General features: G+C 32.5%; 1 protein-coding gene across 1 annotated transcript; it reads right to left on the bottom strand.

Moving 5' to 3' along the window:
* Positions 1 to 612: 612 nt before the first annotated feature.
* Dnr1 (defense repressor 1) lies at positions 613 to 24,760 on the bottom strand. The gene is made up of 4 exons (XM_064062953.1): positions 24,435 to 24,760; positions 2,308 to 2,510; positions 1,453 to 2,254; positions 613 to 1,365 (listed from the first exon to the last, which is right to left on the bottom strand). Exons 1-4 carry the CDS (start codon positions 24,519 to 24,521, stop codon positions 1,150 to 1,152), a joined length of 1,308 nt encoding a protein of 435 aa, XP_063919023.1. The 5' UTR covers positions 24,522 to 24,760; the 3' UTR covers positions 613 to 1,149.
* Positions 24,761 to 24,994: the final 234 nt, after the last annotated feature.

Genomic DNA, 24,994 nt, shown 5'->3' with positions numbered 1-24,994 from the left:
GTACCCATAAGTTTTATACCCACATGAACAAAGTAGTAAGTAACCTTTGTATTTATCACGGAACTTTAGATGGTTAAACACCTATTTTTTAGTATCTGTGAAGTCTTAACTACTACCTAAATTTTTAAAATAGTCGTAAAAACGATGACACAGTTCGTACTGACTCGTAATCAAACATTCATCTCAGAATGCTTACTTTAAACATTTTTATGATGACGTCGTAAGTTTTCTTGGGAGGATGAAGATTAGTTTTCAACATATTAAAATGTTTTGGTTAAAAATTGGTTTAATACTTTACCTATTTGTTTGTTTACGTGAATTTAAACTTCACTTGTGTATGTGCTTTAGTTATGGAAAATACTGATGCTGAGAGCTTCAGGATTCCAAAAACCACTTTTTTTATTCTTCAACTTCCGCTGTTGATCTTGTTTCCTTAGTCACAAGATCCATAAAGGTGTGTTAGTAACTTGGAAGTTGAATATTTTAGTTAGTGAAATAAAACTAATTTATGATTACTGAATGTCCATGTTTACGTAAACAGTGGATAGTAAAAACTCATAAATTTTATAATACTAACAAAATACTTGTAAATATGTAATAGATACATACATGCTTATACATTCAACATCGACAACAATTTTTTCAAGAATGAACGGAAAATATATTTCATGTTAATGCATTAATTATCACAAAACAAAATTTCTTATCACACAATTTCTCTTAATAATACTAACATTAACATCATATATGGATATAGATATTTACAAATATTTATGAAACTACACCTAAATTAACATTTTGCATTGATGACTTGACTAACAATAATATAATTTGCATTGTTACAGTTTTTCTCAGTTTCTGACTATTGTCGCAGTTATTAAAATAAAACATTTTAGGTCCATGGTACTTTACATAGTAAAAATTGTATATAGATAATTGCATTACTTGTAACATAATAACCTCAATATGAGATTTGGTTAACAAAAAATCACAACAAAATAATTTCAAAAACGAAATTTCTTTTCCGATTGTCACTAATGTACTCTGTTTTTCCTGACAACACTTCCACAACAATTTCGAAAAACCAAACTTAAACTATTCGAGATCAAGAACTTTTAGCGAATTTAGTCTTTCGCCTCGTCTGTTGCCCTAACTCAGCAGTAAATTCGGAAGCTGAATGGGCAAGAAGACTTTCTGCGCTTGAGTAATATCTGATCGGCAAAGAGGACATCGCTCGCACCTCGAGGCACAAGCTGTGCAGGCCACACCGTGCCCGCAAGGTAAGAAGATCGCGTCAATTTGACTATCCATGCAGATCTTGCAGGTCATAGCGTCTAAAATTCTCGAAAGCTTCTCCTGGGAATTCTGCAAAGACACACACAAAATTAGTTAAGTTTAAACTAAAGTAAGCAACAAAATGTGTTGTTCTTATAAGTAAAGTTGTCAACTTACTTTGCACTCTCCCCCGTTTCCATTTTCGTCGAGATTCCTGCGCTCCAAATCTTGTGTAGTGTTCTCTAAATACAGCGCTCGTCTAGCGTTATCATACACCTCTCTACAAGTTCTCCGTATATCAAAGACATACTTTTTGCCTAAGGTAGAGTCTTCGTTGAAAATTGAAACAATGGTCCCTTTCAAGTCGCGAATGAACTGTGCCGTGACAGCACTTCGCACAGTCTCACAACTATAAAAAGCGTGGTCTTCGGTGATGGCCCTGTATAGGCTACTAGCCATATGACTAGAATCTAACTTAATATTTAAGACGGCAACCTGGTTATCGATGGTCAAGTATTCCAGCTTAAAAGTGCGCTTGTGAGAGGAAGCACTAGTGATGTTCGTAAACGAGATTAACTCCTTCTCCTCATCTCTGCCGTAGATCGTGATTCCGTGGGGGCCGATACCATACACCGCATTATTATTGTTCTGGGTCTTGACGGCGAAAGTCTCCTCCCCAAAATTCTCAAATTCCGAAACTTCCTTCAAAAACCAATACTCGGCTGAGGAACTCTTCATTCCTTTGCACTCCTTGTGCTCGTGGACGATCCTCTGAAGCAAATCGTTGGGCTTCTCCGATTGGTTCAGAGGGCTGACGGAAGCGGCTAAGTTATAGATATTTCGAGGAGGGTCTAATTCGTTGAAGTCGCCACTTTCCGCCTGCGCGATGAAAGCGATCAGTCTTGAAATGCTGTTCCAGTCGGGCGCTGTTAAGCGTTTTTCCAGCAAGTGCAGTCTTGCGTTTAAGTAAAACTGATGTCTGAAAAAGCATCAGTTAGAACAAACTAAACACGTTGTGACTAGTTTCAGTACCTTGTGCTTTCTTGTTGGAGAATGTGAGGTGGTACCCAAAATTTCACTCGCAGTGACAGACGAAGGTAAGAAGTGTGGCCATGGAAGGTGACTTGTCTGTCAATTGGGTTCCGTAGATTCAACCAAGATTCTTCACCTTTGTGGTTTTCGTACTTCAAACCGAAGTAGTCAGATTCGTATCTCACGTTCACGAATTCGCATACCTGGAACAAGAGGAAACTGTGATGTGAATGTGGAAGTAAAGATTTATTGTGGGGGCTCGATGTGAGAAGTTTAATAAGTACAGTACTACGGTATTGTTCTATAAATGGAACGGAGATATTTTGTTTATATTTTGAATTTAAATTGTCTACTTAAATAATTTTTGCGCGTACTGATTTGTATGAAAACAAAAAGCAGTCGAATGAGACATGCAAAACACGAGATTGTAATTTATTTATGTATGCGCTTCGATTAGTTGTGATACATATGGTAGTAAATATAAATGAAAATGTTAATGTACGGTGGAACGCCCTAAATGCAACCAAAATTCTTCCTAAAATCTATGAGCTGTGATAAGTAAAAGGGATAGATATAGCATTGATAATAATTTATAGCAGGCTGCCGACAATAGACCTTCAACTCAGAATAATCATTTTCCGGATACTTTTCAAATATTAGAATTAAACTTGAGGTAGGTTAATATGTATGTATAAAGCTATCAATTATATTTTCCAAGTGTAGCTCCTCAATTTAAATATTTAAGAAATTTAATATTTTTCTTTTATTGTATTTTATTATTGTTTCTAACATAATAATCGACACAACAGTATTCATTCTTCCGGACGACTTGTATAAAATCGAATGACGCATAAATTATAAAAATAATATTAATTTGTTTTAAGTTTTTGTTGTGAAAAGATGACTACGTATATTAAGCGGAAAAAGGCAACATGTAAGCCCCACCCACCCACCCTATCTCAATTGTAAAGATTTTTTTATTCGTTGTCAGCCAAGAGGGCGGAGCTTAATCGCAAAATCCTTATTTCTCTACAAGAAATGACCATGTAAGACATGTTTTTGAGTATCGGTTTGTTAAAAAAATACTAGGTATATTATCTTTTGGCAAATAAACAATACGATTACTCAAGAACATATTTCACAGCAATTTCGCGTAGGAAAACAAGGATTTTGCAATTAAGCTTCGCCCTACGACTTACGACGGGTAAAAAAATCATCACGATTGAGATGGGGCGGGTGGGCGGGGCTTATATTATACCTTTTTTCTTAATATGCATACGTAGCCATCTGTTTTACATTTTTGTTGTGTAAAGATGACTACGTACATTAAAAAAAAATCAAAATATAAATAATAATGTAATAATTATTTTAGGGTAGGCTGTCGGCCTTATTAGAAGGTTTTTCCCTGGCTGTTCAGTGCGCAAATTTAAATATCGCCGTGCTCCTAGCGGCAAGACCCTGAACTAACCACTCAAACCGTGTTGAATTAAGACCCATTTTTTTCAATAATTGTACGTTTTTGTTAAAAACGATAAGGACTGTACCACTATTATTTAAATAAATTGCACTACTAACAAATATGTAATATGACACAGGTCTTTAAAATACGTTACTTTGTTAGTGTGAGGAATTTCAAGCGATTCTATGATGTCACCCAAAAAGTAGGAAAAATAGAAGACAATACCATATTTCTCTGTCACATTTTTTTGGTTGACGAAATATTTAGAACAAGAACATGAAAAAAGGTGCAGTTTTATGTAAAAATACATCTCTATTAATATCATTGTATCATTGAAAAAAAATTGTCCTCCTCTGGCGAGTCTCCTTAAAGTTTAAAGACACCATTAGTTGAGGTTTTATCGCAGGTACGAGTAGTGGATAAACATGCAAACCTTTACATTTACATGTACATATAGCAATTGTGAGTGCGTAGTTTATGGTACTAGAAATCTGACCCAACCTTTTAAGATCACTGACCACCTTGAGCTCTTGAGCATGTAAGAAAATTAAAAACCATCAAGTATTGAAAACACTTACAAAAAGAATAAAAACAGTACAGTAATAAATGCAATAAGATATCAAGGAAGGCGCGTTTGTTTACACCCACTGTATATCACAATGTGTTTTTACCAAATCTCTAATATTTTACTTTCCCTTATTAATAAAGTAATAAACAAGTTCCTGTGTATATCATGATATATTAGATGAGTTATTAAGAATAATTAAACAACTATGTTACAGTAGTGACGGAAAAGTGTTATATCCAATTAACGCACGTATAACGCACAAGATTTTATCTAATACCTCTTAATGATGCCCCAACATATAGTTAAATGTTTTCAAGTCTGACTTACACAAATGATTAGTTATCAAAAACCAGTGTAAAGACGGTCATATGTAGTAACAATGTTTTCAAAAATTTTAAGACAACATTGTTGGAAGCGACACCTTGTTTGAGATACCTCACGTGGGTGTCCCACCTCGATTATAGTAAACATGGTCTGAGGCGTTCTTCAACAACTCTGCTGGCAAACGCAAAGCTGCTATCACAACAATGAAAGAGCAGCAGAGGGGTTATATACAAGATTCAATTTCCACCGAGGCTCAGATAGCTAAGACGGTACAGGGTCCGGTCAAGCCAACGTCAGATTATTCTTTGGCCTCGACTTCTGCTGCTCTAGTGGACGAATCCATTTCTGTCTGTGATCCTCCAAACACGCCTTACACTATAAATACAACCTTAATTAACCTGAATTGTGTTGGATCGAAAAAAACGATTTCATTATTATTATCAGCAAAATAAAAACGTGGTTTTGATTGTTATTTTATATACTTATTTAAAATAACCATATATCGTTATCACGTTTTTATGAAGAGGTGTTGAATATAAAAAAGTAATTATAGTAAAATAGTGAAATTAAATGGTTTTTGTTGTATCAGTATTTTAGTGGATTAATGCGTAGTTTCAGGTGGCAAAAAGAGAAATTTAAATGATACAGTCGAAACTGCTGTTAATCTAGATTTCCCAGAAAAACTTATTTATATATAAAAAATATTTGGCACTTAAGTCGTTGGAAACTCCCATTAAGCAGGATACAAAGATCACTTCGGTTAGTGTAACAAATATTCAATAAATAGGTCACCAACTGCATGCTCACTGTCACGTTTTTAGTGAGTATCTTAGGTAATAGTGTTATAATAACTGATCCATGGTCATGTCACAAAGAAGTGAAGTGAATAATTATACGAATAATTAACTATCAGCCATTACGAAGTGAAACTGCCTGTATTATATGATATTCCAATGACAAGTTTTTAATTACTATTTCAATAATTACCACAACTATTTCCAGCACAACATTACAATAATCAAAAGTAATATTCACACAACAATTACTCCCCCCTGTAATCAACTTTCTATTGTTAACGAAAATTAATTCATTCTAAATAAAACACAGATAGCAATCTATCGAAGCGCATCTTTTGTTCGCTGCAACAATAATCCTCCGTATCATTGATAACAATCGAACATGGCAAAATGGTAATTGATTTCGCTTCGTCCAACTCAATAAAGTCCAATAAGCTTCCCCTTATGGAGTTTCATTAAAAATAACTTTGAACTTTGACGGCGTCAAGTCTAATTTTACTCGTAGGCCTCTGATCAAGTAAAAGGGGAGATTCCGATGTTGGCATTCATTCGAACCCGAACAAAGTCCAATCCACTCTTTAGTCATGCCGGGCTTCCTTCAACAACTCGCGGCCTTCTCTTTCTCTATTGAGATTGATCACTTCCAACGTAATAAGGTTTCTCCGAAACCTCGCTCTTATAACTTCTTGCATCTTCTTGCGTTAATTTGTATTAAGAACAATACCTATAATTTTAATTTCAAGAGCGTTTGTAAAAAAACGGTGTGTCGTATGTTGTACAACTGTGCATTTTTAATTTAATTTCCTGTTAAAAAGACGTCGTCTTCTTATATAACAAATTTTACGTTGATTTTACGTGTTTAACTGGTCCATCTAGTGGCATAAAGTGCAAAAATTACACAACCTGCTGGTAGCTTTTATTGCTACTAAAATGTGGTTTTTGAAACACCTATACATACAGGAAAATTACAATTTATGTGGAAGTTATGAAAATTTGATGACGAAAACGTGAAAAAAAGGAGAATGTTGGTATTATAATTGCGACCCGGTTTCCCCTACATCGGACTATCACACCGATTGTAAACTATTTACATATTTCTGAAAAAGTTGCAGATAAGGCTTTTAATGTCGCTTTCATGTGATGTTGCTTCCGTTGCTAGATATATCACAGTTAAACACCGACACATCACAGTTATTTTAAAATGATTGTTTCCCAAAAGCTTTGTATTTATAGATAATGCAATTTCACGAATATTGAGTACACGCACAAATTTATGCAGAACTCCTCATTTAAGATCGCGAAATGGCCGCATAATTACCCAGCCTTCACAAAAAAAGGAGAGCTGAGAAAGCCGAAAAAAAATATTGCATTAGATTTCGAAAGTGTATGTGTGTCGCGACTAATTTCGACGTTCCGTTGTGCACATACACCTCCTGGTACTTGTAGGCGCGAAGCGGAGCGATAACGTGACATTACTCATATACTGCAAGCCTCAAGGAAACTCGCGGTACAAAGTCCACGGTATTATTGGCCGGCAATCCCACAATAAATTGGTGACATCATAAGCGTGGCTGCTAGCCGGACAACCGACTTTTAATGGGAGAGCATGCCGCGAATGCGAGGTAAATTGGACTTTGGACTCTGGGTTCTAGCTGCAGCAATAAAACAATCCAGTTCAAACAGAACTTTATAGGTTCCACCGAGCATAAGCAAATCCTCCAAACGATTCAATTACGGTTCTAATTAGATGTACAATGGAAACAAGGTAAAGGACGCTTATTTGACTGCGATTATTATAATTACTTTTCACATTTGCGGTTTCTAAACCTTTGCAATTATTTAGAGTAGACCTCTTAATCAAGTCCTTCAACTTTTCGCCAAGGTTGAAGATTTCTTCGGTTTCGAGAAATGAAGTACCGCTGAGAGTGAGTGGGTAGACGGAGAGTAGTAACAGGAAGGTGTTAAGCGGCGAACACGTTTGGGACCGCTGATCAAGTTGGACTTTGGACTGTTTACCTCGCACGGGTTATTTACATACACGCACTCTCCTTTTAAATAAATTAATGGTTTCGCTGATATTCACATAAAATACCTACATTATGCGAGATTTAATTGTCCGTTTCTTATTTTATAAAAGCACGACATAAGAAAACTTGTTTTTAAGCGACTCAATTTATGGTAAATACCGTAAATGCAAAGGTTAGAAATAAATAAATTATTTCAAGATCGAGAGAGTAACAAACAAGTGAAAAATTTAGAAAAAAATGGAAGTTTTGTTTGCAGAGGCGTCCATGCAAACGGTCCGTGCGTTAAAAGAAATTTCCGTCGATTCATTATCATTACCTACATTTTTGAGTCACAAAATGTGTGGAGAATATAGCGTGCCAGCTTACTTTTTAAATAAAGAAAATACAGTTTAACCTTATTATTAATGAAAATATTTTCATAGTATTTCCCACGTATTTCCCGTAAGCGGCTACCTTGATTTTGAACTGCCACTAGTTGATTTTTTAAATATGTCGAGAATTGTCATTTTTTTATTTTTAATTCTGGAAAAATTATTGTAATTTTCAAAAATAACTTCTACAAGCTGAAATGTCCAGGAAAACGTCTAGGTAATTTTCGAGTGTTGCTCGAAAAGGCGTAAAAAAAAATCGTTGAAAGTGAGATTTTTGAAAAGTTGCTTGAAATTCTTCAAAAAATTTTGGTACATAGATCTCGACGAGCTGATTCGAAAAACAAGTGCTAATCTCGGACCAACATTTTCGAAAAATTCGGTTTGACGTTGAAATTGTTTAAATATTCGAAAATTGCCACTTTTCATTTTATCAATTCTGGAAAACTTGTTGGAACTGTCGAAGAAATGAAGTCAAAAATAACTTCTACAAGTTGAAATCCACAAAAAAAATGTAGGTAATTTTCGAATGTTGCTCAAAACACTCATGATAAATTGCGATTTTTGAAAAGTTGCGTAAAAATCTTCAAAAAATTCTGAGATACAGATCTCGCTTAGCTGATTCGTAAAACCTAACGTGTTAATGGTCCTAAATCAAGATTGTTAAAAATTCTATTTATAATGAAATCTTTGAAATACATATTTCGAAAATTGTTATTTTTCATTGTACCGATTGTGGAAAAATTGTTGAAATTTTCTACGACATGAAGCCGAAAATAATTTCTACACGTCTAAATCTACAAGAAAGTGTCTTTCAGTTTCGAGTGGCGCTTGAAAACTGTCAAAGAATTCATTGAAAAATTCAGGTTTTTGAAAAGTTGTCTAAAAATCCTCAAAAAATTCTGGGATATTGACTGATTCGAAAAACAAAGTGTTAATGATTATCGAAATTTTTTTAAATATCTCGAAAATTGTTTTTTTAATTCCGAAAAACTTGTTGGAATTTTCGAAGAAGTGAAGACAAAAATCATTTCTGCGTATCCAAATCTACAAGAAAATGTACCTAATTCTCGAAGAGTGCTGCACAAACAGTAAAAAAAAATTCATGTGAGGTACGTACTCAAAAATTGAGGTTTTTCAAAAATTACCTAAAAATAAATCGTTAAAAAAGTGTTCATAGTCACAGACGAAGATTTTAGAAAAATTCAGTCTGACGGTGAATTTTTTTAAATATCTCTAAATCGTGAATTTTTACTTATCGATTCTGTAAAACTTGTTGGAATTTTCAAAGACATGAAGCCGAAAATAATTTCTACACGTTATTATATATTTTCGAACAGTCCTTCAAAAACTGTCAAAAAAATCATACTGAAAAAGTGCGATTTTAATTTTCGAATTGTGCTTGATAAACAAAGTAAAAAATTTATTAGTGTTTCCCGTTAATTGCAGTTTAAATTGCAAACAGTACACGATGAAATATGGGGGAACTGAACTACAGGTATGTGTGCTACTAGACGAATATTTATTTAAACTCCATTATTAACCTTTAACAAATAAAAACTACATTTTAGTACACTGTATTTGACTTTAAAATAATTTACTGTATCGCGTGATCAAAAATGACTCAGTCTGTTGACAGCACTTTTTAAACAAAAATGTGAACTTTTCGTGTGTTTATGTTGGCATAACGGAAGTAATTGTGTGACAGATATGTCAAACGTGAAATGCGATAAATTTGGTTATGTTTTGGATACATTTTGCAAATTAAAAATTTCAAGGATGTTCTTTAGGCAGAACTACTGCCTATTATGTAGCTAATTACTTTTTAATATGACAGGTGACACGCCTGCCAACTTATAGAATTATCAGTTGTGTAGTAATACCAACTATATAGTTGGTCTTGTAGCCAACTTTAATTCGTTTGATTTCGATAATTTTGAATTATATCACAATTAATTACTTCGTTCATTTTAGGAGGTTCATAAATCAATATTTCACTAATTCTGGCGATGAAAATTTTATACGCGTTTTATAATTCTAACCAAGTGTTCTGAGTAAACATTTTATGATTATTAAACAATTGATATTAATTGTTCTATAAAATCAAAAGATTCTTTGAATTTAAAATCCGCAAACCCAAACGAATGAAAATAAAAACTCACAACACAGCTTTTTATTACTATCAAGTTAATACATATTTATTATTTTCCAAGCACTTCTATTTTCATTTAAATTTTCTGGTTATCACTAAGTTCGCTACGGTTCATTAATTTGAGGACACCTTATTTTTTTTTTTGTAAGTCTAAATCAAAAAATATTAGATGTCGTGAAATTTATTTATCAATCCTTACACTACTATTTATAGGCTTGGGTGAATCTAGTACGTCCTCAAAAAGTAAGAACAATCGATTTAAAACCGCCCCTAAAATTTGTTCTGAAATTAAAATTACGTTAGAAAACTTGACATCAACGGTAATTACGTGAAAATGGTTTAAATGTGACCATTTCAGCAAATAAACTACTCCATAGGGGAAAAACGGAAAAGATTAGAATGGGCGCAACTGCTTAAGTCCACTGAAAAATTTATTTTTTCTCTTTTTTATTTTTTCAAAACACAAATATAAGTAAAGCATGTTCAAATAAATAAACGAAAGTGTAGGTGTATACATTTTTGTATTTTTTACGAGGACTAATTAACAAATAAGCCTGTTAAAGCTCCATGTTTCCGAGCTCGTCCGAGTTTTGGCGCCCACGATCTGTTTTACGTACACGTCAACAATTGAAAATTCTGCACAAATAATAAACAACTTTAGTTATAAATTATCCACTGATTAAATGTTAATAACAATTAAAGTTCTTGTTTATTAGTTTATTGATGCTCAGCAACAACCGTGCAGAAAACAATAGAGAAAAACAAGTCACTGAAAGTGTACCTCATATTAGGCACACAATGCTTTCAAAGATAAAAGTATTAAACAATGAAAAACATGAATCATGTGCATTTAAAAATGTACTAAAAACCGACACAGTCTAATGTTATCTCCGCTTTATCAGGAGCAGGTGTAAAACGTAAACAAATAATAATTTTAATTATTATTGCGTACATTTGTTTTTCACATTTGCAACACTCGTTTGTCATTGCTTTCCGAAGTCAACTCAAAAATACAAATCGCTGTAATTTTAATTTCCACCAGGAAAACACTACTTGTACAACTGCGCAGTTATTTTAATGCCGAGATAGAAATAAAAAAATGTCTAAAGCAAATAAAAAGCTCTTATCGAAAAGTCAACGCACTGATTATTTGGTTCCGTCACAAAAGCAGGGAAATCGCTGATACGACGAACAAGCGGAACGATTCGTCTAAAATTGCTCAATTTTTGGCAAAAACTGACGGAATCGTAAATTACAAAGTGCGATGACAAAATTTAACGCTGCTGTATTTAGCGCTATGGAGGAAATTACAGAGAGCTGGGTAATGTATTTAAATTATAGCTTGCTGCCATTTCTTAAGCAGCGAAGCCTTTTATTTAATTAATCAGTCGGAATTAATTATACGCACTGTATGGTTTCGCGCAAATTCTAAACGACGATGGGCGACTAAACACATAGTTAGATAACACCTTTATAGTTTTATTTTTAGTTTTATAACTGATTGTTGTACGCTCTGTTTATTTATCTTATTAAATTTGTGTACGCAGTTTTGAAATAGAAAGTTCTTGAAGCCCCGACTTTAAAAGAAATAAAGATGAATCCCTAGCAAATGAGAAACATAACAAAGAACTTTCTCTGCCAACTTCTCTGCATCAAAAGTCGCTTTCTGCTCATAAACCGAACACCCACCCAGATTCGATTAAGTTTCCTATTTAATCTACTTCATTAGCTACCCTGTGGTGCTTCCAAAGACCTCGTTCCTCACAAAAACTGTAAACTGAGACGGGAACAGAGTTCATTGTGGTCTGAGATATTTATTTTTTCCTCTCAGATGAGCCAAGTGTTTGTTTACTTAATTATCACAAGTCTATACTTAGCATCATAAATAATAACACCGTACTGGAACAGATATCAATGTGCTTCTGAAATTTTACAAACAAGACGATCGATATCCGAAATTTAATTTCCGGCAACTGCTGGCTGAAAGATAAAGTTTTTCAGAACGGAGGCAGTGTTGACCTTTTTGTAAAAATACACTTTCGTTTACAAACAAGATGATAAATAAAGACAACGGCCAAGATAATATTTTTTTAGGGATAACCTCGTTAGTCATCGGTCGCGTGCATAAAGCCGGAATAAGAAGCACAAAGACGAAATAACTTTCTGTGGATAAATATGTGGTATCCTCCTACGTTGTGCATAACGAATAATTTTACCATTATCACGACCTGAGCGCGTGGTGTATTTGTTGCCATGTCTAGAAGCTGCCAAGTAGTGAATCTTCCAATAAAACGTTAAAGTAATTCGAGCATGTACTCGAATGAGATGAATGATAGACTCCAATCAAAAGATAACCACAATCTCGCTCTGGTCCTGCTTCCACTAGAAACTTGGATGTGGTTTATGAAATTTCCGCTTCCGTATTGTTTTGTTGAACGTGGTGTGGGAGCGTTAATAAACAAGGGGAACATCAAACACATGTGAAGGTCGAGCGTGCGATAAGGACATTCTTCCAGACTAGAAATTTGGAAAAACGTGTTTAGAACGATTAGATATTATTTCAGCTGTAGAGGACAAACACAAATCTTCATCGATCTGCAGTAAAACCGACCTTCATTTCAAACAGGTTGTTAGTTGACGACACTATTTCTGAACGAAAAAAAAAAATCGAACCGCGATTTCCATGTTAATTACGCCTTGCGATAAATTTTAATTGGTTGATGCAGATGAGAAACACCAGAAATAAAATTTCATTAAAAAAAATCGATATTACTTATTAAACATTAATTTCCAGAAAGTGTATTTATAGTGTCAGCGTGAAGTAAATTATTGCTGGCACTTGCGAATTCATAAAGTCGCAGCATTCCGCAAATTTCCACTTGATGGAAGCTGTTTTCCGATACCTCGGAAAACCGTCGGGATGTGACACCAAAGAAATTTATTGAAACTTTGGAAGGATCCTTGACCTTTGTGGAACCACTAAAATGTTCGTGTTGTCTATAATTCCTTTATGACGAAGCTAAAAAGCTGAAAAAGCAATATTATAACATCAACCGCATCCTGTGTGGAACATGAAAGCGTGATAAAAATACAGTACAATAAAAAGATTAAAATCTTCAAAGTAATGGATCTGGCCGTAATACTTATAGCTTCAAAAATGGCGAGAGCATACTCTTGTAAAATAGCGAGGGTGGATCATGTTATTGAAGTTTCAGGCCAACCGACACGAAGAAAATTATTGATGTTGTTTTTTTGACGACGAAATGCTCGAATGTTTTGATTTATTTCAAGACTGGAGTTTCCTCCACGTTCGGAACAAAAAGTTGAAATATATAAAAGTGTTTACTTAATTTAATTTAACTTTGCAACTCTTCTCATTCTTATTCTGATTACTGATTAAATCAGCCTAAACTTTGTGAAGGCGGGATTTCTCTGAATCCAACCTGGAAAAATCTTAGGAATTCTGGTCGAGGGTGTTGTGATAATACCGCGAAATCTTAGATGAATAATGGCTCGCTTGATTTCAACATCAATTGAAAAATTAGTGGATTAGAATACGGTAATTGTGTTTCTAATTACATAGTAGATAATATAATCTGCAGATTAATTATCTAGAAACCTAGTCTTTAAAAACAATGGAAGTGGAACTATTAATTTATGCGTACTAAAATAAGTTATAAACAACACCGACTTAAATATTTACAAAAACGATTTACTGAAAGTCGAGGTTAATTCCTGTGATTTGATTTTCATCGTTTCCGAAAAGTAAGACACCTGCAATATTTTAATATCACAGTTTTTCGTGATTTCATTTTCTTTAATTGTTCATTTTTTCCATTATTCAATGTTTCGATTTCATAATTTTCAACTTTACTTTTTTCAATTTTTTAATTTCTCGACTTCCACAAATGTTTTTTTTTATATTTGAATTTCTCAATTTTATAATTTTTTGATTTTTCAATTTTTCGATTTTACGATTTTTCATTTTTTTCAGTTTTTAATTTTTCGAATTTTCAATTTTTCGTTTCCTCAATTTTTCAAGTTCTTGATTTTCATTTTCCGTTTTTGTAATTTTCATTTTCTCGATTTAATATCACAATTTTTTTGTTTTTTATTTGCTTTAATTTTTCAATGTTTCTTTCAATTTTATAAGTTTTCGTTTTTTCGATTTTCCAATTTTTAAATGTTTCAATTTTGCAATTTTTGAATGTCTCAATTGTCCGATTTTCGGATTTCTTTCATTTTCAATATTTCCGTTTTGCATTACATATTTCATTTTTTCGACTTCGCACTTTTCCGATCTTTCAGTTTTCATTTTTTTTTATTCGAAATATTGAAAAATCAACAAGCTGGAAAATCAAAAAAATTAAAAATCGGAAAAAATTGAAAAGTGGAAAAACTGAAAAAACGAAAAATTGTAAAATCAAAGAAGTGGGAAATCGAAAAATTGCAAATCGAAGAACTGAGGAAACGAAAAATTGAAAAAAAATAATGAATCGAAAAAAAGAAGAAAAAACGCGAAAGTGAAAAATTGGAAAACCCAAAAATCCTAAAAACTAAAAGTACACAATCGTTAATAAATAAAAAAGTTTTAAAATCCAATAATTGAAAATTGCAAAAATTCTAAAATCGTAAAATTGAAAAAGTCAAAAATTATTATTTTTATTACACATTTGGAATATGAACACAAGAAAAATTGCAAATCAGAAAGTGAAGAAACGAAAAAATGTAAAATCGAGAAACTAAAAAATCTAAAATTGAAGAAACAAGAAATTCAAAAATTTAAAGTTAAAAAATCGAAAAATTGAAAACCGAAAAGCTGCAGATTCGATCTGCAAACTGAAAATTTCAAAAATTTCACAATGAAAATAAAATCAGAACATTAAAAAATCGGAAAACTAAAAAAATAACATAAACATGAAAAACCGAAAGGAAAATGGCATAACGAAAAATTGAAGAAATGAAAAATTGAAAACTCGGGAAATTGCAAATAGAAAAAGTTGGAAAATCGAAAAATTGAGAAATGAAACATCGAAGAAAAAAATTGGTCTAAAGAGTTTAGACAGTACTTCCCTCGCTGTCGCAAACTTGACGACTGCATGCCTATTGTGTTTTTTTTCTCATTACATTTTTGTAGTGGGAATTTAAAAAATTGCGATGACGTCATCAACATTTTTGCAAGGACACGTATATCAGTTGGGATAGATGTAGTGTAATACTAAGAATAAAATTATTATATTCTCAAATTTTCGGGAAAATGAATTGGGTCGTTTTGAATATTGATTTGTAATAATCAATAAAATAACGAAACAATACGTATCAGAGGCAACTGAAAATCGTGTATGTATAAACATTCTTAATTTAAGATGACCGGCGTAACAGCATACGTGAGAGTCAAACAGAGAAACTGTAAACAAAACGACCATCGGTTTTATTGCTTCGACTTCCGCTTATTATATAAAACATTGGGTTTTATTTTAATTCTTGACGGTGAAATTCACAATGGGTTGATTATAAACATGTCTATTTCACATTCGCGGAACCAAGTGAGCGCATAAAACAAATGCAGGTCTGTAATGTTAAAGTCGATGTAAATAAGCGTGCTACCCTTATGTTTCAATCGAGTTTTTCCTTTAACAAATTTTGTGTCTACCAAATTGGGTTGGTTGGGGTGTAATACTAATAATAAGTGTTGCCTTTAATTTAATCAATAAAATAAATTGACTTCATTAATTTTTTTGAACCACCTCTTAAGAAAATCTAAAAAATATAAATAAATCACAAGTACAAACTCATCATATTTTTTGCATTTTAGATAGGATTTATTCAGCAAAATTTAAGGGTGACGTCATCAATTTTTTTAGGAGGGATGAACAAATACATTTTGAACAAAAGTTTACCATGCTTATAATAACTTTAAAATATTCCCAAGATTTCAAAGCATTCGGTTTTGTAATTCCTGATTAAATCGATAAAATAAATTCACGCCTTCATTAATTTTTTTGAGTCACCCTGCATATGCAAATCCAAAAATATGAATGGAATGATAAATCACAAGTACAGACTCATCATATTTTGTACATTTTAGATACGATTTATTCGGCAAACTTTTGAGCTGACGTCATCAGTTTTTTGTAGAAGATAACCAAATATATTTTGACTAAAAATTTATTATGCTCTTTATAACCTTAAAACATCTGCAAGCTTTCAAAGCATTCGGTTTTGTAGTTCCTGATTAAATCAATAAAATAAATTTACGCATTCATTAATTTTTTTGAGTCACCCTGGATATGCAAATCGAAAAAATTTGAATGGAATGATAAATCACAAGAAGAGACTCACCATATTTTGTACATTTTAGATAGGATTTATTCAGCAAAATTTTGTGGTGACGTCATAAATTTTTTAGGGGGGACGACCAAATACATTTTGATCAAAAATTTACCATGCTTATGATAATTTTAAAATTCTTCAAGATTTCGAAGCATTCGGTTTTGTAGTTCCTGAGTAAATCAGTAAAATAAATTTACGCTTTCATTTATTTTCTTGAATCACCCTGTATAAGCAAATCCAAAAAATATGAATGGAGTGATAGATCACAAGTACAGACTGATCATATTTTGTACATTTTAGATATGATTTATTCGGCAAACTTTCGAGCTGACGTCATCAAGTTTTTGGAGGGGATAAGCAAATATATTTTGACTAAACATTTATTATGCTCTTTATGACCTTAAAACATCTGCAAGATTTCAGAGCATTCGGTTTTGTAGTTCCTGATTAAATCAATAAAATATATTTGCGCATTCATTAATTTTTTTGAGTCACCCTGTATATGCAAATCCAAAAAATATGAATGGATTTATAGATCACAAGTACAGGCTCATCATATTTTGTACATTTTAGATATGATTTATTCCACAAACTTTTGAGCTGACGTCATCAAGTTTTTGGAGGGGATAAGCAAATATTTTTTGACTAAAGATTTATGATGCTCTTTATAGCCTTAAAACATCTACAACATTTCAAAGCATTCTGGTTAGCAGATTAAAAATTAAATTTCAAAATGTTGTTTTATAATTTTGATTTTTTTCCAAAAATCTGGACGTTTCGGGTGAAAAGTCGATTCAGAGTTGTAAACTACATGTGTAGGACTATGTTATTTTATACAATTGAAAACCCATTTACTATGTACAATTTTGAAGTGACGTCATCGCATTGGTGGTGGGGATGATTAGACAAATTTTGGTTAGCGTTTTACCATCTACATGATATTCTTAATATAAGTACAAAATTTCACAACAATCGGTCGAGTACTTTCGGAGATTATCTGTCTAATAAAAATCCGGGACAACAGACGGACAGACGGACGGACAGACGGACGGACAGACAGACGGAAATGGGAGACCTATTTCTTCGTCTTCTAGAGGTCATGAAAGATCGAGAAAACGTAAAAGTAGAGAGTCGGCCGACGGACTCGATTACAATACTTCCTTTGCTTACGCTCGGGAAGTAAAAAGACATTGAAGAAACGAAAAATTGAAAAAACAAAAAATTATAAAATCGGAACATTGAGAATCGAACATTTGTAAAAATAAAGATAATAAAAACCGAAAAACTGCAAGTCGAAAATTTGAAGAAATGAAAAACTTAAGAATCGAAAGAATGAAAAAATAATTCAAATCGAAAAATTGAAGAAATGAAAAAATGGAAAATCGAAAAATCAAGAAATTTAAGTTGTAAAAAAATTGAAAACTGATAAACTGCAGATCAAAAAAGTGAAAAATCCAAAAATTGAAGTTTCACAATGAAAATAAAAACAGAACATTAAAAAACTGAAAAAATAAAATAAACCGAAAGAAAAATTGCAAATATCGAAAAATTGAAAAATTAAAAACTCGTGAAATTGCAAACCGAAAAATTACAAAATGTAAAAATTGAAACTTCCAAAAGTTGGAAAGTCGAAAAACTGAACAATTTAAAAATGAAAACTGGAAGAATGAAAATTGAAGAAACGAAAAATTTAAACTACAAAAAATTATAAAACCGGAACATTGAGAAATCGAACAATTTAAAAATAAAGAAAATAAAAATCGGAACGAAAAATTGCACGTCGAAAATTTGAAGAACTGAAAAACTGAAGAATCGAAAGAATGAAACATTGAAAATTCGAGCAATTGCAAATCGAAAAATTGAAGCAACAAAAAATAATCCAATCAAAAAACTGAACAAACGAAAAAATGAAAAATCTAAAATTGTAAAAACAAGAAATTCAAAAATTTAAAGCTGAAAAATCTAAAAATTGTAAACCGAAAAACTGCAGATTGAAATAGTGAAAAATTGAAAAATAGAAAAATTTCACGATGAAAATAAAATCAGAACATTAAAAAACCGAAAAATTGAAGAAATGAAAAAGTGAAAAATTAAAAATTGAAAGCTTGTGAAATTGCAAACCGAAAAATTACAAAATGTAAAAATTGAAACTTCCAAAAGTTGGAAAGTCGAAAAACTCAACAATTTTAAAATGAAAACTCGAAGAATGAAAGAAAATTGAAGAAACGAAAAATTATAAAACCGGAACATAGAGAAATCGAACAATTGTAAAAATAAAAAAATAAAAATAAAAACCGAAACGAAAAATTACAAGTCGAAAACATGAAACACTGAAAACTCAAGCAATTGCAAATTGAGAAATTGAATAAAACAAAAATTCAAATCGACAAACTGAAGACACGAAAAATTGAAAACTGAAAACACGAGAAACTCAAATCGAAAAATTGCAAAATCTAAAAACTAAAAAATTGAAAGTTGGAGAATTGAAAAATACTTCATACAGGTTATCAAAAAACAAAAAATGCAATTTTTTTTTAAGTGAGCAGGATTTGTAGATTTATTGAAATGCACTTCAGGGACGAGGGAGGTTCTGTCGCAATAACCTTCAATCAATTTTTAATTACATTATGTGGCAGGCTGTACTTTATAATTAAAACCTGTTCAAGGTTCGGACACGTAAGGACTGGTCCATGCAAATTTGTTGGCCCATCTTTGCAACAATGTAATATAAACGATCCTTGACGCTGTTGATTAATATCCAGGGTCTCCCAAACTTTTTTCGTCGTGAAAAATCACACCGGTGTGACAATTATTTACATTATAATAAGTAGGATCAATCATTTTGTCACGAGGAGCTACCTGAATACAATAATTGTGCTTTAGTATAGATACTTCACACAAAATTTTATCTACGACTTTACAAATTATTTTTCACATTTAGTAAACACCACCAATCTTTTAAATTAATTCGATTCTTGCAAGCTTCCATAAATATAATTTCATCTTGAATTATCTCCACGAGCTTGAATTAAGAGGATGTTAATTTGGCTCCCTTGTACGAAAGACTGAATTATAAAACAGACTGTACAGATACCAATTTCATCAACTTTGCGTTACAACGTTTAAAATAAACAGAAAGCGCTGTAGCGTGTTCTGTTTTAAAACAGCATGTATTATTGTTGTACCTATACATTCTGCAATGACTTCGATTTACGTATTTTCAGCCTGTTTATTTTATAAATTCTAGCTGGAAACGTGTGTTGTGTTAAAATATTTACGGATTTTAATTAGCACACGAAATTTAGACACCGATCACTGGACGAAATACAATCGAATTTTGCTATGCAAATTTTCTGCACCAGCAAGGTGCCAGTCAGGTACTCAGTGGTTACATAAACCACACACACCAACAAGAGAGAAAGCCAAATTATATTTAAAACTACGGTTGGCAGCGGAACGTGAAATCGTCTACCAACGTATTAAGAATCACGCTCTACACGAATGCAACTCGTCTGCTTTGCATGAAATCAATTCTGGTAGTTTGTGCCAATTATGACAGTTTAGCGTTCAAAAATATTGTAATCACGGTTGTGAGTACACGCTAGTGGGAGATGGTAAAAAGTTAAAATTAAACGAAACACTACCTACCACTGCAAATATTTGAGCAAACTGTCCCAAACAAAGCGGAATTCATGTAAATTAGGGGCGCCGATAGCGTTTGTGTGGGTGATGACTGATGAGATATGTTGGAAATATGTTATAAGCGCTTGGGAATTTTTTAAATATTTGGATCATACTTTTATGCGGCGCTTTGCAGAAAAACAGAGAAGACTTTGTAGGTAGAGCTAAAATTAATTTCGGTTAAATGGGGAATATTGTATTTATTCGCGTTCCCAATTTTCCTTTTTTGTCGCGACCAAATAGAATATTCATAAAATTACACTGCAGAATATTTGTAATTGTTGTATACACATACAAATTTATTGAATTTAGTAATTTCGAGCATGACTACTTCAACCAACTCACAAATTTACCACGAATAGACAACAAAGACGATTGTATATAAAACGACACTTTTTGAATAATAAGCAACAGAAATAGCCCATTATTGATAAACTCGCTTATTTAAATTGGAGATCGAGTGAATTGAATCATCATCGACCATATAACGTAAACAACATACACACTGGACACCTACACTGACCGCCTTACAAGTGCGCAAAAGTTGACTGTTTATTCTGAAAAAAAAAAAGTAAATCCAAATGCCAGAATTTAATTTCATCTTAATCACAGAAAATCTTGCGGTGAAAGCCGAATACCGAATTCAATTACAAACACAAAAACATTTGAGCCCTTTAGAATTGCAAAAATAAAAACCCCGTAATATCTCCCAGTCACGACAAAGAAAGATAATTAAAACTGAAATGAAAATTTTCATTTGAATTTCATATTTGTTATGGATCTCCAAGAATTTATTCTCTTCAATTTAACAAAGTATCTAATTTGGCTGTAACTGAATGTTTCCTGTCAACAGTTTACGTTATAAAAAATAATGACTCTTGTCGGCTTATCATACTTCCGAAATAAAAAGAAATGTTTATTATTTAGTGCGTGTTAGAACGATCCAATTTTTGTAAACAACAATTACTTCGGATTTTCGCACACTTAACTGGGTGTTTTACAAGCAATACAACTGACTACGTGCCGGTATTGGATGAAATAAATATTAAAACGTCCATGTGCATAAAAACAAACGAATTTTCTTTGTTAAAAAAATGGAATAAAATTAGCATATTGCAAGAACGCGTTTAAGGTTCTTTCTTCAATAGCGAAATGTGATTAAGTGTTGGACACGGGTCAAATGCGGTCATCTTCGTACTTCATCGCATAATCGTTTCCAAATAATAAAAAAAAAACAATAGTGCTAGTATAATATTTTGCAAGAAATGGAACGAGAAAGAAGTGTTGTTAAAATTATAAAAACAAACTTAGCAGTTGCTGAAAGGCATGGCGTGCAGTTTATAAATTATAATCGATAAACACATCGTAGCCAAAGGTTGCAAATTATAGTCTTTAAGCTATTAATATACCAACAACAATAACACACTAATCGTAAAAATGTTTGCTTGATTTTAATTTTGGATTACTACGAGGACGCAAGTCCGGAAGTTTCCTGTTAAAGTCGCAGTCAGCTGTAAAAACTAAGTACTTCCGTATAAATTTTAAATGTTGATTGTTCTTGGCACTTATATTCATAATTTTACAAACTATAAATGTTAATCATATCGAAAACCGCATCCCACAACTGATGATGTACGATGTCTCATCAGTCCCATTATCATAAGTAACCTCAAGGAAATTACTTATTCACTTTATTTTGTTTTCCTCTCCTTATCTTAAAATGTGACATAACTACCAAGAGTCATGCAGAAACCAATTTTATGAGGTTTTCAGTTGTGATGTCACAAAGCTAAAGCTGTATCTATAAACCTCAACATAACTTTCCGGCGGCCCTAAACTGGGCACCAAGTAGGTAATTAAAACGATTGTTGGTAATCTCCACTTTCTGTAGTAAACATAGAGAATTTTTTATTTCTGTTTATTTGCCTAACCTTAACATTTTACATAATGCAGTCTATCAATATATCGGTTATTGTATACTCATTTTGTTTTACATTGAACAAATTGTTGCACTCTTCTAGTATCTACGTCTTCAATTCTTAGTTTTTCGTTCACAATTTGTCATTTTATATAAGAATGTATTTGAAATTCGTTCAAAACGTTCACAACATTATTCAAAGTTGGGTTTTATAAGATATAAAATGGAGGTCGTATCTATAGCTGCTTCCAAAATAAGAGAGTAAAACTACCTGGAAAACTGACTTGACTTTTAGGGTTTTCCAACCCTAAGCGGTAAGTGGGCCAATAGGAATGATTGAATGATTAAGCTTATGGCGCTATTATCATATCCTAAAAGTCAAGTCAGTTTTCCAGGTAGTTCTACTCTCTTATTTTGAAAGCAGCTATACCTGACCGCCATTAGTTGTTTGGGGGCAATAAACATTCCAAGCGAATGGTAACTACTAAGGAATCGTTAAAAAGGGTTCAGCTAATCCACATGGTGGTGCACAGTTTCGGTAAGCTATTATAGGTACCTGAACAGATAATGAGGGTGCGGATTAAAAAAGGGCGCATTTTATGAACGCCCTAACTTTCTACCAAAACAAGCTCAGACTTATAATTCTCCATTGTATAGACGTTGAAGCTATTTTATAAACTTGACAGAATATTATTCTATAATTACACTTTCAACATTGTGTAATTTTAATACTTACATGCTGATTTTTTGCAACGAAAGTATAGTTTTCCAAATTCTGTTAAGGCCACTAAAACTAGTAATGGGGAATAATAATCCCTTTAATCCCTTTTGTACTGTTAGTCACGGGCACGAGTCTACCGTCATAAATCTATATTTTGTACCAACATCTTACCAGCGGGTGCAGGTCCGGCCTCAGTTACATATATTGCTTACTTTTAGTTATCGTCGAAATATTTATAAACTGTGGGGTTGCTAATTTTACACTAATCATATAATTTTACAGAATTTAGAAAAGTATTGTAAAACCCATCCAACATGTATGGTTGCTACTGAATGATGTCGTAAAAAATGAATACAGAGACAATCAATCATAAGTGCAAACCTGTAATAGAATAATACTAAATAAATATTCTTGAAGTTTAATTTATTTTTTTACGTCTATGTGAAGCTTTTAATTTTTCATTTTTTTTTCTGAAATGAGGGGAAGTATACAAAATGGGTACATAACCATTACAGTTTGTTGTACAATAATACAATAACTCGACAATACTGAAAATTTTTACTATGAATTAACTAAACAGTTCCATTTCACAATAATTTTCTTTGTAGTAGTTCGAATTTCAAATTGATAATTTGAATGACGTAATTTTTACTTTCATACATTTTTTACGTTTCTTATAAATAAAAATGTTAAAGTTTACTTATGAGTTTTTATCACAATTTATGAATATGTATTTTTGTACTGCAACGTTCGTGCAATTGAATGTACAAAGAATTATTAAATTATGGGTAGTTTAGCGGTCACTATACCTAAATATAGACAAAATAAATTTGCACACAATAAAAAAATATTGAATTTCCGTAAGACCTAAAACTGCACGTGTCTACAATTAAATAAAAGGATGCTAAAAACCCGATTTACTATTTTTCTAGCTTATTTATATTATGTTTACGACTAGGTCAACTTGTTTTTATAAATTTGATAAAAATAAAACTGTAATTAATTCTACAAGAATACTTCAACATTCTAACGTGAAACAGGGTGTAAATATAAAAAACGCTGGGATAACTTTCGCCTAACCATCATTTCAAATGTATACTTAGTTTAAGTACCACATATATATGTAAAACATGAAATAACATGTTACGAGCTGATATCGTGCCTAAAATTGTTTGTTACCTGGTTTTGAACATTGGACTTTGAACGGTACCTTTGATTGGACTTTAGACTTTTACAAAACGTGTTGAGTACGTGAAACGAGTTGATAGTTTTGTCTATGCTGATCCACTAATAAAATTTCACACACAGATAGTAAGTTAAAAATAGTTAAAAATCTCCAAAAAATGTAAATGTACGTTACTTATTCAACCGAAAAGTTTATAACCCAACAAGTCAGCATCTACGATAAGACTTTGTTTATTTAAAGAAATAACTTAAATTACAAAGATAAGTAAAAAAGTAATTAATCAATCTCGATGGACGAGATTGTATCACTATTAGTCAAAAATAGCGCACAATTGCATAATTTTCTAAAAATTAATTCTACTGGACGAGTAACCCCTACAGAGATAAGAAAGTGTGCGAGTCAAAAGTTATCACAGAATCACAAATAAAGTAAATTTGGTGACTTTAGTCACGGTCTGAATTCTTGATAAGAAAACCAAGTAGACAATGTCAGGGTTGCATTTTTGACAAGTCACAAACATCACTTTGACATTTTGAAAATTGGGCTGAGCCACCCTGTACATATCGCTAACAACAAAAACTAAAAATTCTTACCTTCTCGAGACACTCTTGCCCGATGGCTTTGGGGTCGACTCGAACTTCAAAAACGACCGAATTGGCCTGGCTGATGAGACACCACATTTTTCTTGAATGGAAATAAATTCAATGAAACCAAAATAAGCTAGACGAACAATCGCTAGCAAAAATCACTGATCATTTGATAAAGTCGCAATGTCCTATTATACTGACGGCGTAACGTTTGTTGTATAAACTCTTTGCACATTTTACAACTACGTCCATACTATGCAACAGCTTGGACAATATTAAATCGAAGTTCCTTGTCCAGCTTTATTTCAGCGAGCTAAGACATACTGGGTTTGGGTACGAGCGCACGCGAAAACGGACGCACCTGACCGTTGTGCGCATGACGATAGCGTCTATTCTTCTATCAAACGTGTGCGGAGCTTATCCCGCACAGACGTCGAACAGCTGTGAGGTAACCAACTGCACGTGATCGACTCTTTGTCGCAAAAAACCCTCACGGCTCTAATTTGAAATCAAATAACGAGTTTGGATAAGCAGAATTTCCGCGAATTTGTTAGCTATCAAAACAT

Source organism: Zophobas morio, unplaced genomic scaffold, assembly GCF_036711695.1.
Source record: "Zophobas morio isolate AGI-343-1 ecotype UQ-CSIRO unplaced genomic scaffold, CSIRO_AGI_Zmor_V1 ptg000023l, whole genome shotgun sequence".
NCBI lineage: Eukaryota > Metazoa > Arthropoda > Insecta > Coleoptera > Tenebrionidae > Zophobas > Zophobas morio.
The sequence above is the reverse complement of the archived record's forward strand: the minus strand, read 5'-3'. Positions and strand labels throughout refer to the sequence as shown.

Excerpts from the sequence above, each read along its gene's own strand:
- Dnr1 (XM_064062953.1), bottom strand. The coding sequence starts at position 24,521 with ATGTGGTGTCTCATCAGCCAGGCCAATTCGGTCGTTTTTGAAGTTCGA. Across the intron at positions 2,511-24,434 it reads GGCAAGAGTGTCTCGAGAAG|GTATGCGAATTCGTGAACGT; the intron begins GTAAGAATTTTT and ends CTCTTGTTCCAG. Across the intron at positions 2,255-2,307 it reads CTCCAACAAGAAAGCACAAG|ACATCAGTTTTACTTAAACG; the intron begins GTACTGAAACTA and ends ATGCTTTTTCAG.